Consider the following 14,697-nt stretch of genomic DNA (forward strand, 5'->3'; position numbering starts at 1 on the left):
AACAAAACTCAGTCTCAAACTCAAAGTGCTAAACAGGTATTTAGAAACAAAAAAAAACAATTGATGTACTTTAAAAATTAGATAAAATTGGGAAATCTGAGAATATTTTGCCTAATGTAATTAATACAATTTTAGGAAAAGAACTTGTATTTTATTTTGTCTAGATCTGGCCTGGCTGACCTGTGGCTCTCCAGTTGTTGTGAAACTACAAGTCCCATCATCCCCATGCCAAGTATTGGCTGGTTATCTACTGGCAAAACATACTGGGGCTTGTAGTTTCAAAACACCTGAAAGTTCTGGATTCAGAGATATAACATTAGGTAATTAGTATATATTGTTGAACATTTGATATGTGTTATTGATAATAAATAACTAGAACAATATTTTTATATGCTATTGGTGTTAGTAATTGAGTTTTATGTCCCTGTAATTACCAATGTGCATGTGTATATGTATGTATGTATGTATGTATGTATGTATGTATGGACAGCATGTATGTATGTATGTATGTATGTATGTATGTATGTATGTCTGTAATTCGAGTATTTATTTATGAAATGTTTTACCATTCAGAAAGATAATACAATGAGATATATCTCATTTTCAAGTATGGGACTCAAAAATGTAAGTCAGTACAGTATGATAGATAAAATGTTTTACAAAACTTTAACATTAACCAAGAGCTGTTAGTTGTCTGTGTTTTCTTTCTGTTTATAATTGATATGTTTTCCCATTAAGCAAGTCTTGGTGATTTATAAAAATGAACAATAAATTACAATGAATAATGGTAAACACGCTTAAATCTAATTTTTCTGAAATACAAAATGAACGTTACTGAATGTTACAATGCATACCTGTATCAGGATCAACTGAGAAATATGGCTGTCCTTGAATAATGCTGTATACAACTCTAGCACTATTTCCATATGAAGAGTCATCAGCATCTATAGCAGTCACCTGAACTACAGAGGTACCTGAACAAAGGAAAAATAAAAATCTAAAAAATAGGTCATTACCAGTGCTGGAATGATTAAGAAGCGGCAACCCATTTAACAGACATCAGTCAAGAGAAGTTCTCTTTCGCAAACATCCAGATGCATATTTTAACTATCACAATACAATATATATGCTCTAATATAGCACACAATTCCCTATTATTTTAAAATATGTGCTTTAACTGTTATGGCTACCAGTAATGGCATAAGCTTTTAGAACAGACGGAAGAGGTCTTTACCTATAGCAGCCATCTTTTCTGTAGATGTAGATGCATTCACAGGTACTTGGATGCCCCCAGAGCTTTACACAGAGCAGTAAAAGTTTATAACCAGAAACCGGCAGCGCAGAGATAGAAGGCAGAGAGAAAGATAACTCCCAACAAGGAATACCAGAGCCAAGTCAAAGGTTGAAGGAAGGAAGCAGGCAAGCATAGTCTTAAATCAGGCCAATAAATCAAGGCAGATAGGAGGTAGGGATTGTCCAGAAGTACAAGTCAAGTGGCCAGGAGCACTTATCAAACAAGCAGGTCCATGAAATAAGCCAAAGGTCAAAATAGTTAATCAATCAGAAGTTCAGAGAACAAGTAGCAGGTCCAGCAATATGCAGGCCATGAACGCTATAACCGGCAGGGAGGATAAGCCCTCCCTGCTTTTTTTTTTTTTTGCATCAATATTTGTATTCAGATTTTGCCCTCCCTGCCTTTTAAACTAATGAATGTGGAGGAGAACGGACACCCCCAAACCATCACAGAAGGCTACAATCAAGTGATTGTAGTCACATGCTCAATCTGCCTGTCAACAGCAAGGGCGGAAGTGTGGAAGGCATCCTGGTTACTCTGGCATTGGCCAGGAACTGAAGGACCGAAAGCAACATCCTGACTGCCAGGGCAACAGCCAGAACACAGCTGACAGGTACTCGAACCACTGTTGCTAGCACGGCAGCTTGTGCATTAACAGAACAAATCACACCACCTGTGTCCTGGGCACATTAGCAAAGCTGCAATCAATTAGAATGAATAGGTACGTTTTCATCTTTAACAAATGTGAACTATAGCATAGGCTCAAGCTTTGTGGGTGCTTGAGCTCATGTAGTGGTACCGCAAATTGGTGACTCCAGCAACACCAGCCACCAAGCCACAGCAATATGGATCCAACAACCATTCCCATCACTCTTTCACTATTTCCTTCTTCTTCTCCTCTGCATTTGATATCCCTCCCACCTAGCTGGTGCAGATATCAAAGCAGTTTATTCATGTATAGACATGTCTCCTGGGGGTGTATTAATGTTATATGGGGTATTAATGTTATCTGGGTATGTGGTGAATTAATGTCATCTGGAGGGCTGTAATATGTTATGTGAGGGTATGAAGTAAGGCTATGTAGAAACTGGTGTGGGAGGTGTGGTAATATTATGTAAGGGCTGTAGTAATGTTATGCAGGGGTGGAGGGTATATTAATGCCATGTGTATTACTGCATTGTGGGAGCTGATTTGGAGGGTATATTAATGTTAGGCAGATTCTGATGTGGGGACTGTTTTAATGCCATATGAGAGAGCTGATGTGTGGTAGTGTATTAATGCCATGTGGAGACTGTTGTTGTGGTTTGTATTACTACCATATAGAGCATGGTTTGTGGAGTATATTTAATGGCATGTTGTTTGTGGGGGTAATATTGTTATGTAGTGACTCTTTATTAAATGTGAGGAGATAGAGTTGGTTGTGAATGTTATATTGTGGCTTTTTATTACATGAGTGGGCTGATGGGTGTTATTAATATTATGTAGTCGTGCTTTCTTATTTGTCAAGACTACTAATGCAATGTAATGGGGGTGAGGACAGGGGACCTTATGTCAAGGTATTGTGTGTGGGCTGGGGGCTTATGTCACTGTAATGGGGGTGATGGCAGTGGGGCTTATGTCAGTGTAGTGTGTGTTAATGTAGTGTGTGTGGGCAGTGGGGCTTATGTCAGTATAGTGTGTGGGCAGGGGCACTTATGTCAGTATAATGTGTGTGGGCAGAGGGGCTTATGTCAGTATAGTGTGTGGGCAAGGGGGCTTATTTCTCTGTAATAGGGGTGAGGGTAGGGGGCTTATGTCAGTGTACTGTGTGTTAATTGTGTGTGTGTGTGTGTGTTATGGAAATGTAATGTGTGTGTGGGCAGGGGGGCTTATGTCAGTATAGTGTGTGTGGGCAGGGGGCTTATGTCACTGCAATGGGGTTGAGGGCAGGGGGCTTATGTCACTGTAATGGGGGTGAGGGCAGAGGGCTTATGTCACTGTAATGGGTGTGAGGGCAGGGGGCTTACAACACTGCAATGAGGTCGATGGCAGGGGGCTTATGTCACTGTAATGGTGTTGAGGGCAGGGGGCTTATGTAAATGTAATGGGTTCGAGGGCAGGGGGCTTATGGCAATGAAATGGGGTTGAGGGCTGGAGACTTATGGCAATGAAATGGGGGTGAAAACAGGGGACTTATGGCAATGAAATGGGGTTAAGGGCAGGGGGCTTATGGCAATGAAATGGAGGTGTGGGCTGGAGGCTTATGGCAATGAAATAGGAGTGAGCCTAATTATTAGACGTGTGTGCTATTGATTTAACGCCGGGGCTCGTTGGAGTTTTCTTAATTTAATGGGCCCATTTTTTTTCCAGATAGGACTCTCAACATTCCAGGATTCAGACAAGCAGCAACTGAGCTAAAGTTACCAGCAGTCACAGGTAGGGAATGCGACAAGAACACACATACTCAGGAACATACAGTGGGTGCACAGACACAGTGAGCAGACACACATATAGGGCCACACCTATTATTTATTTGGCCACGCCCACATGAGGCCACTTTCAAAAATTTTCCAGGGACACTTTAAGTTCCCAATCCGCCCCTGGTTCTAGCACTGTGAAAAATCCTCCCTTGCCTAACTGTCATCTGTTCATCTAACCATCTTATAATGGTTTACATCACCATACAATGTCTTTGAATAATGGGGTACTGTACTTTATATAGGCTTCAGAAAGCACCTTTGCTATAATTAAAACAACACACATAACGTAAAATATACTATAAAACCAATTTACATGGCATTCTACATAGTATACACTCTATATAGTTTTTGTTTTCTACAAATGATAGTTGTGTGTTTTAGGGGTTTGCTATAAGTAACAGAGTCCACAAATTTAAGCAAAGTATGCTTACACTTTCCAGAAATTTCTTCACGGCAATCTGTGTTAAAGTGAAAACCTCCTAATATTTAATGAAAACCAGTATACAAAAAATAATCACTTCAAAAGTAATTTAGATTTACTATAGCTTTACTACACCATTCTCATAGCAAACTAAAAGCTTCCGCAAATAGAACTCTCATAATTAACTCTCATAATTAATAATAAAACACTAAAAAATATCAACTGTCATTGTAAAAACTATCTAGTTATAATTTTTTTTTATTTATTTTTTTCCCTTTTTTCACTATTGATTTATTTTTTCAAGCAATTACATTAACCACCTTTTCCAGTACAGTTTAATCCACTGACATATTAAGATAACTACGTAGCTCAACTGGACAATTGATGTTTATACTGTGCAATTCTTCATTTTGCTTTGGGACATTTGTGGGATAATTTTATAGACTGTAAGCTTGTGAGCAGGGCCTTCTTACCTCTCTGTCGGTATTACTCAGTATTGTTTTGTTTGTATACTGTATTTGTTCCCAATTGTAAAGTTCTATAGAATTTGCTGGCACTATATAAATAAATGTTTGTAATGATGATGATGATATGTCAGTTGTCATTGTCAGCAGAATTTGCACAGATACTGGCAAATGCTTCATAAATGTTTAAATGTTTGCTAACATTGGAGTACACTGACTAAAATAATTTAACTATTTTCTCATTTGTTTACATACATAGATATAACAAACAGCACATTAATTGCACTTACTTACAATATTGTGAATAAGGGAACAAGTATCAGTATATAACGTGAACATAGAGTACTAACTGTAATATGTTTTTTTGGACACCTGAATACACTTTTTGGAGCCGTTCACAGCTTGACATTTTTGCAGACAAAGGCAGCATTTGAAGTCTGCATATACAGCTATATAGAAGTATGAAATTCAAAGAAAATGTCTTCGTATTTCATATTCTGTTAACCACTCCATACTGAGGGGCAAAAACCACACCCGGGTTTTGAATTATACTTACTAGCGGTACCCAGGAACAGCTATAGTCACATGTCTTTGGGAAAGGTATATCACATTGTTGTCATTTCATCATGTTTGGTATTTAAATGTGCAGGATATTATGACTGGTTTATTGAAGGGGGAGTTCTGTCTCTGGAATATCTCTGTGAAGAGTCACCAAACGTCAAAACTTTTGTAATTTTTGTGAGAAAACTATAGTGACACCCAGGACACATTCCTGCCCCCCTATTAGCATTAACACTGCCCCTGTGAAGGCCATCCCATTTTATTTTGCTTCAAAAACCTGTGTTGTGAAAGGGCAAATGGTCAGTCTTTTGGGAAATCAATCATTATTGATAAGTTGTCCATCTTCACACCAATTTCCCTTGGCCAGAATATATCACTTATCTGTAAGTTATACACTGAATGTAATCCCTTTATTTTAAACTGTTTTGCTTGTTATGTATGTCATGTCATCTTAGTTGTTTTTAATAACCTGTAAGCATTGTACATTTTGTATAATAAATCTAAAAATGTAATAATTCATGTCCTTATTGCTCTAAACAAATGAATTGCCTATGTAGAAGAGACAAATTGCTTGACCATTCTAAACCTTTCAATGCTGAGTTGTGAACTGTGAATACATTTGTATACCAAGTCTAGTGTGTGCCTACTTGTACATTTGTGTCATAGAGCCTTGAGGGGTAAAGGGTTAACCCTTTGACTGCTGGTGTGTGCCTTGCTAACTGTGTGTAACCAGGAGTGCTCATTGTGTGCCAGCATGGGACAGCATATTGGGGTCCTATTGCCCTTATTCAATAGGTAATAACAAGACCGAAGTGAGTGTGGTTGTGTGAGCGCTATTTGGGGATGATTCAGCAAATCTGTAGCCTGTGCGATAGGTGCGAAGAAGATTGAGTGCTGGGATCGTGTGTAACCCCATACCGTAAACACTTCCAAGTCACGAGTGTGCATAATGCGGATTGTGACCGGTAAAGGTAGTTAGGATAGGTTTTCTAGACAAAATAGAGGTGATATATTGTCTGACTGTGTGAATATATGATATTATATTAAATCAGGGACTGGCTAGGGGTCTTAACCCTGACAGTATATATAGTCCGTCATGGTTGGATTTGCAGGACAAAATAAATTCAGCCATGTTAGTTATACCTACATCATCATAAATTCCATATATTTACAGCTAACTGTGCTAATTTTACCCTTCTTCCCAAGATGTAGGTGGTGGCTAGTGCCACTGCATTTCTTGCCCCTAGAAACAATTCTGGTTTATTCCATTGTATTTAGTTGTAGTACTTAAAATAGCTTAACTAATTTCACTATTGAAGTGCTTATTGGTAACTTCATGTACACCTAACATGAAAAACTAGAGGCATCAACACTACTGATCCCGCCTTGAAGTACTCAATATTTCAGACTTAGGGCTAGATTCACTAAGCTGGGGGTTTGAAAAAGTGGGGATGTTGCCTATAGCAACCAATCAGATTATAGCTGTCATTTTGTAGAAAGTACTAAATAAATGAAAGCTATAATTTGAGTGGTTGCTATAGGCAACATCCCCACTTTTTCAAACCCGCAGCTTAGTAAATCTAGCCCTTAGGGGGGTATCCCTGAGCTGCGATCTGAAATCCAGCGAGTAAATTACCGTATTAACGGTATTTACGTGCATTATTACCATATTATTTTAATATTTTTCGAGCGCAGGCTTTGCCGTCAATTAAATACCCCCCTAAGAGTCTGCCTAATTAGTGTAATGTATAACACTTACAGTAGAATGGACATTCTACTTACCAACTTCTGACATTTCAGGGACAGTAGCAGTATAAACATCCTTGGTAAACTTTGGTTCATTATCATTAATATCGTGGATCTTTATAATAAATTCAGATTCAGGTTCTACTTGTCTTCCTGTCTTTTTGTCTATTGCCTTGGCTCGAAGTATATAAATAGCCTTTTCTTCCCTATCCAATCTCTGTGCAGCTTTAATGTCTCCAGTATTTTCATCTATAATAAACACACTGCCAGCTCCATCTCCTGATAAAATGTACTTTAAATTTCCATCTCCTTTATCTTGATCCGTATACAACTAGGGGAAGAGAAAACAAAGAAAATAAAAATATGTTTATAAGCTGAAGAAGATCACATATTATTGATCAAGGTATGCAGCCCATGGTCAAGAAGCACACACAAGTAGAAATAGTGAACTTTTAAATTAAATCAAAAGTTTCTGAATACACAGAAATTGAAAAAACCCAAAACAGAATATATAAGTATACAAGATATAAAACACGTGTAATTAGTTTAATATGTATAATCTGTAATGAAAATGCATTTATGTATTAGAATTTAACTTAAAATTAAATTATAATTACTATGTTTTAAGGCTAGAACAGCCTTATTAAAACTCAGCATGTAGTCATGTATTCTTAATTTTCTATCTAGCAAACTGTTGCATAAGCAAACCTTCATACTGTTAGTAGCTGTGAAGCACTTTTGCTCCAATCAATCACCTTAGATTACAAAGGAAATTTTATATGTCCTTGCTAATTTTTATGTTTATTTTTTGTAAATTTCAGACTGAACCATTATATTTTATGCTGAGATGAAATGGTGGTGAATCTCACCTATGGCCCATATGATTGTGTGTTGTATTGCAGTGAGATGAAACTGTATTTACAATTTCTGCAAGGAAAAAAAACTTTGCTTCAGCTTAGTAATTTGCTAGTAGTTGATTTTTGTGCTCCTCTCTTTAGTTGTAACAGATTGATGGATACATTTTGTGGAAAACACTGTTTTGCTATTTTTTGTTTGCTACTTTATAATTTTCACTATATTGTGAAATTATGCTTGAGAGGAGATATGATAGTCCTTACTATTCTGTTATTTCAGGAATATCATAAGTATTGAGTTTGATACATACAGATACATTTTTATTGTTGAAGATTAAGTATATTTATATATAATACCCAGGATTTTTTTCTGGGTTAGCACATAGACTGTTATCAATTGGATAGGTTGAAATTTTACATTTAAATCTTAAAACTTTGCAAATCAAATGAACAAAAACACATATTGTGATGGAGAAAATGTCTTATTAAGATTGTTTTGTTTCAAATTCAAAGTTAAATAAATCCTCATGGCCACCTAACAGTGCATATTTTTCATATCTCCTTGCTGGAGCATAGGTGTTTCATTACTGACTGACACATTGTAACAGCTCCACAAATGGTACTAATTATTTCACTTGTCACCTTGGAAACCTGCACTGTCATGGGGCCATAATGACTGGGTTTGGGAAACCCTGAGCTACACAATAGGTGAGCTTTTTGCTTACACAAATTTTTGCTTTTACATGAATAACCCTTAAAATGTTCTATTAGCGTTGTCTGAAAACCTGGAAATTATATTCACCTCATGCAGCCAAATGTCTCAAAAGTGGCAAATTGTTTTCAGATTTGAAAATTAAAAAAATAAACAAAAGGATATGCCCCATGCTGATTTTATAGGGACAGTACTGTTTCAAGTAAAAATAACCATTCAGATCACAGTGACATGTCAGCCCTTTAGATAAGCTCTGTGCCCACGTAATCATCTTCTCACAAATATAAAATAATTAAATATTTGTGAATGCAGAGGAGAAATTATTATGTAATAATACTAAATATGGGTTGTTTTGAATATCTATTTGAATGCCATCTCAGTTCAGCTGTTAGGACCCAATGAATTCAACTCACTATCATTGTTGCCATTTTTGCTTCTCCTAGTTGATCTCTGTAACCTCCTTAGTGGCAGCAGATGTCGCCACAACTTGGGGGAACTTAGAGAACTATTGTCCTGGCTCTGTGCAGTGAACATGAGGACAAATAAAAATACCAGGTACACAGCTACTCCAAGCTGGCAGATAACCACAAGTGTGCCAAGGTCAAACAAAAGAGGAAGGAGGTTTGGTTAATGTAAATAGTGAAGAACTGTTATGGTTGCCAGTTGACTGTCTTAAGATGTCTATAATGATTAGTTCATCCTGATGTTTCCACCTTCTATTCTGTCTCCTTATTTCAGTCATACCACAACACTTGTAGCTGTACAAAAATATCAGTCATCAATAGTTGCTCTAATATTGATGGCTGCTAATGTTTTTCCCTGACAGTACTCACACGCACTTTCCCCAGCAGCAGCTACAATTGTTATCCCACTACCATATGTATCAGTTTGTTCCCCTCACCTCTTAAATTGGCAGTACCATTTTTATCTTCTGTTTCATTTCATTGTCAAGAATTTGTTTATATTATGATTATATCAATGTACAGTGCTACATAATGTTTTGACAATTTATAAATAAAGTATAATAATAATGACAATTAAAAGGCCTATACTTTTAATTATATGTAAACCAGATTTTAGACCACAACAATTTGCTGAACTTTTTTCAGGTTCCTATTCATATAACAAATGTGTGAATAATATATTTTACCAACTTAATTTTATAGCCTCTTCACAATTGGTAAATGTACCTGTTATTAAGCTTACATCAAATTCAATACTAGCTAGGGGAAATACTAGTTTTGTAGTACCTAAGATCTAATCTATGGGTTTCATTGCTTTATGTGCAAGCAAAGATTATGGCTGATTGGTGTTCTTTTATGACCAGAATTTGTTGGTAAACATTGTACCATTTTTTTTTACTTTTCTACAATCTCCCAGTTCTCCCCTTTAAGCCTTAATGTAAACACATGTCTATGAATATACACAGGTGCAATCACTGCAAAAACAAGGTAACACATATGCAAAAACATCCATACATAAGCACACACCCTACTTTTTGCCAGGTGCATCACAGCATGTGAATCTTCTTAAATTATATTTCATCAAAAGATATTGCCAAGAACAGAGGACGTTTCAAAATATTGTTATTGTTGTTACTATTATGATGATGGAGAGGTAAGATGATAATAATGATAGCAGATTGTTTGCACCATTGGATAATTTTCTCAAATCTCTCCCTTCTAGCCACATTCTAGCATTTGCTGATTTCACCATGGCTTAATCACTGGATGTCATGGTGGCACAGGGGTTAGCATTTTTGCCTCATAGCACTAGGCAACTAGGGCACTATCTGTGTTTAATTTGTACATACTATTTGACTTTGCATGGGTTTCCCATGGTGTTCTTGTCAATGTTGGACTGGGGCATGAAGGTCCCACCAGGGACAATTGTAGGGGGGCCATGAAATAGTATGTGTACCACTGCAAAATGGTAGCATGCCGCTGATGGGTCATGGCCAGCTGCCAGAGGGGGTGTGGTCAGCTGTGAAACAGATGTAGCCAGCCAATAAAGGGGGCAAAAGGAAAGATGAGTCACTGCCCCAGTAACTTGATCTGGGTGATGATTCTTTCAATCTGGCACAGTGTCATTATTTAATTATGAGGTCACATGCTCCTGTGACATAGAAAGAGTCTGGGTAGTACTGTACAATGTCCTTGGGGTAAGGCAATATGCCTTTGGAGTCTGTTTATTGTGTCTGGAGAGTTTCTTAATGTGCATAGGGTTCTTTGCTATGTATAATACAAAAAAAGAAGAAGAAAAACAGGCGCTATATGATACTCAACATTTCAAACTTGGCACAAATAAAATTTGTCTTTCTAAACCTCCTGCTCCCAATTGGCAATCTACTGAAAATGCCCCTGAAGATAGAAAATATTTAAATACAAAAATGGAAGTGCTGGTATAGTAGACAATAGTTACTCAATAATAAAATAAAACAAGACAACATACAATCATAAAAATTCATATTAAAAACATGAATATACTCCTAAAGTTATTGTACCGGTATACATAACCTGCAGGTGTTGCACTGAATCTTATGTGCTTATATAATGGACCAGATATTATTCCTTATTACTTTTATAAAAGAAGCTTTAACAGGATAAATGAATAAATACATCTCCTTACTCCTCTATATAAGCCGCAGGGAGCATTGGCTTCAAATGGACAATAGATGGATATTTCAAAAAGAGTCTCAGATATATAGACTGATGATAGACAGTTCAAGTTTGATCAAAGTATGCAAACAAATAGCTGCTATAGCTCCCACAACAGTAGGCTGAAATCCACTTTAAGTGATTGCTCACAAGATATTCTCCATAGTGGATAATGTTAAAAGAAACAACGAGCTGTTAATAGTCCTGTCTCACCCTGTGAGTCTACATATCTGAGACTCTTTTTGAAATATCCATCTATTGTCCATTTGAAGCCAATGCTCCCTGCGGGTTATATAGAGGAATAAGGATATTTTCATATTCATTTATTCTGTTATATCTTCTTTTATAGAAGTCATAAGGAATAATATCTGGTCAATTATATATGCTCATGTGATTCAGTGCAATACCTACAGGTTGTTTCTGTATATCAGGAGTATATTCATGTTTTTTTATATGAATTTTTATGATTGTGTATTGTCTTATTTTATATTATTATTGAAAAAATATTGTCTACTATACCAGCACTTCAATTTTTGTATATAAATATTTTCTTTGCTATGTGACTGTTGGTATGTGCAGTGGATGGTTGAAGATTAGAGGAGACTTAAAAACTGTTGTGACGTGATCCCCATTTAGTCTCAACTCAACTGTTCAGGTATTCAACAATGATTCACAATGCAATGGAGTTTTACACTTTGACTTGTGCTGTAATAAACTTACCAGTGCCATATAGCTATTTATATTAGTATGTTTCATGACACTAGATGACTGGATAAATGGAGTAATTTTTAGGGTCTGTAATAAAAGAAAGAAATTACTAGGAAGACAATGAATTACTCAGTGACTTTAACATCCCTATTGACAACTGTTCTGATCTTGCAACCATCAAACTTCTCACCCTTTCCTCCTCACTTGGCTTCTCTCATTGGGCCTCCTCCCCCACCCACTGTCTTGGTCACTCCCTCAACCTTGTCTTCTCTCATCTCTGCGATCTCTCTGACTTCTCCAACTCCCCCTTCCCACTCTCTGACCACCATCTCCTCTCCTTCACTCTGTCCTCCTCCCCTGCTCCCTCCTTGCCTAAAGCCACCCTCAGCAGGCGTAACCTTGATGCCATAGACCCCACCTCTTTCTCCTCCTCTCTTGAAACTCTCCTTTCACCTCTTCCCTCACTGGCCTGCCCTGACCAGACGTCCTCCCTCTACAACCATTCCCTCTCTACTGCCCTGGACGCTGTCGCCCCTGCCTCTTCTATCCGCCACCGCCGTCTTATTCCCCAAACCTGGCACTCCAAACTCACTCGCTTCCTCCAAAGGTGCTCTTGCACTGCAGAGCGCCTCTGGAGGAAATCTCGTTCCCTGGCTGACTTCCTTCACTTTAAATTTATCCTCTCCTCTTTCTGCTCTGCCCTTTCCCTCGCTAAACAATCCTTCTTTAAGTCCCTTATCTTTTCTCAGTCCTCCAATCCCCATCGCCTCTTTGCTACCCTGCTTTCCCTCTCCGCTTCTGACTTCGCCACCTTTTTCTCTTCTAAAATTGAAGCCATCAGATGTAACATCTCCTCCTCCCACCCCTCTCCCGCCACTCTTATCGCTTCACCACCCTCCATCAACCAGCTCTGGTGCGCTTTCACCCCTACATCAGGTGATGAAGTTCGCTCCCTTATTCTTTCCTCTCCACCCTCTACCTGTCCTCTTGATCCCATCCCCTCTTACCTCCTTCGCTCTCTCTCTCCTACTGCCTGCTCTTACCTCGCACACCTTTTCAACCTATCACTCTCCTCTGGTTTTGTCCCCTCCTCATTCAAACACGCTCTTATCTCTCCTATCCTCAAGAAACCCAATCTTGACCCAACCTCTCTTGCGAATTATCGCCCTATCTCTCTTCTCCCCTATGCCTCCAAATTACTTGAGCGGATCGTCTGCAGGTGCCTCACCAGACATCTCTCTGACAACTCCTTCCTCGACCCTCTCCAATCCGGTTATCGCTCCGTCCACTCCACCGAAACCGCCCTGGCCAAAATTACTAACAATTTCCTATCAGCCAAATCCAAGGGTTACTTCTCCTTTGACACCGTAGACAATCCCCTCCTGCTGCAAACTCTTCTCTCTCTCTGCCTCTCTGGTTCTGTCCATGCCTGGTTCACCTCATATTTTGCTAACCACTCCTTCTCTGTATCCACGTCTGGTACTTCCTCCACCCCCTCCCCTCTCCCTGTAGGAGTCCCTCAGGGCTCTGTTCTTGGTCCTCTACTGTTCTCGCTCTATATTTCCTCCCTTGGTGCTCTCATCTGCTCCTTCGGTCTTCAGTATCACCTCTATGCTGATGACATTCAACTCTACATCTCTTCCCCTGATCTTTCCTCCTCCCTCCTCTCTCGTGTCTCTGACTGCCTCTCAGCCATCTCCTCCTGGATGTCCTCACGCTTTCGTAAAATTAACATCTCTAAAACTGAACTCATTGTCTTTCCCCCATCCAGACTCCCATCCCACCATGACCTCTCTATCTTTGTTAACAATTCCACTATCTCCTCTGTCACCCAACTCCGCTGCCTGTGTGTCACTCTTGACTCCTCTCTCTCTTTTGCCCCCCACACTCAATCCCTCGCCCAAACATGTCGCTTCCAACTCCGCAACATCGCCCGCATCCATCCCTTCCTCTCTTAAGATGCCACCAAAACTATCATCCATGCTCTCATCATCTCCCGCCTCGATTACTGCAGCCTCCTCCTTACTGGCCTCCCCCACTCCCATCTCGGGGGCAGCAAGACTCATCTTCATCTCACGCCACTCCTCCTCTGCCTCCCCTCGCTGCCTTGCCTTACACTGGCTCGCCTTCCCCTACAGAATCCTTTTCAAACTCCTTACCACCACTTACAAGGCTCTCTCCCAGGCTACTGCCCCTTATATCTCTAGCCTCCTCTCCATTCACACCCCTGCCCGTTCCCTGCGCTCGGCCAATGACCGTCGCCTCTCCTCCACACTCATCACCACTTCCCACTCCAGAATTCAAGACTTCTCCTGCGCGGCCCCCCTTCACTGTAACGACCTCCTTTCGCTCCATCCGTCTCTCTCCTAACCTGTGCTCCTTCAAACGAGCACTCAAAACTCACTTGTTCCTCAAAGCCTACCAACCATCCACTTAACCCCCTCATCTTCTCTACTCAGTCTCCCCTCTCTCCTCCCGGCCCCCCCTTTCCTCCCCCAGACTTCATCTGTCTCCCCTTGTGCCTGTTTGTTTACCCTCCTTTAGGATGTAAGCTCATTTGAGTAGGGGACTCTTCCTTCTTGTATCCACTCCTGTTCTATTGTTCCGCCTCTACTGCATTAGCCTGCCAGAGTTTCTGAAGTATTGGTATATTTTTTGTTTATTGTTCTGTACTGTCTCTCCCTGTATAGTCTACTATTTGTTCTGTGTACGGTGCTGCGGAAATCTTGTGGCGCCTAACAAATAAACAATAATAATAATAATAATTACTGATTAACTACTAATTAATGTACATGTAGGTAAATGTTCTTTCACATAAAAA

At 39.2% G+C, this 14,697-nt stretch overlaps 1 protein-coding gene across 1 annotated transcript in view; it reads right to left on the minus strand.

Moving 5' to 3' along the window:
• The window catches only part of LOC142158710 (cadherin-9-like), a 188,200-nt gene that overhangs the window by 92,696 nt on the left and 80,807 nt on the right, over positions 1-14,697 (minus strand). The window contains exons 3-4 of the mRNA XM_075212932.1: positions 6,982-7,276; positions 855-974 (exon numbers count right to left, since the gene is read on the minus strand). Coding sequence (XP_075069033.1) covers positions 855-974; positions 6,982-7,276 — 415 coding nt within the window. The remainder of the gene's footprint in view (positions 1-854; positions 975-6,981; positions 7,277-14,697) is intronic.

Source organism: Mixophyes fleayi, chromosome 5, assembly GCF_038048845.1.
Source record: "Mixophyes fleayi isolate aMixFle1 chromosome 5, aMixFle1.hap1, whole genome shotgun sequence".
Lineage (NCBI taxonomy): Eukaryota > Metazoa > Chordata > Amphibia > Anura > Limnodynastidae > Mixophyes > Mixophyes fleayi.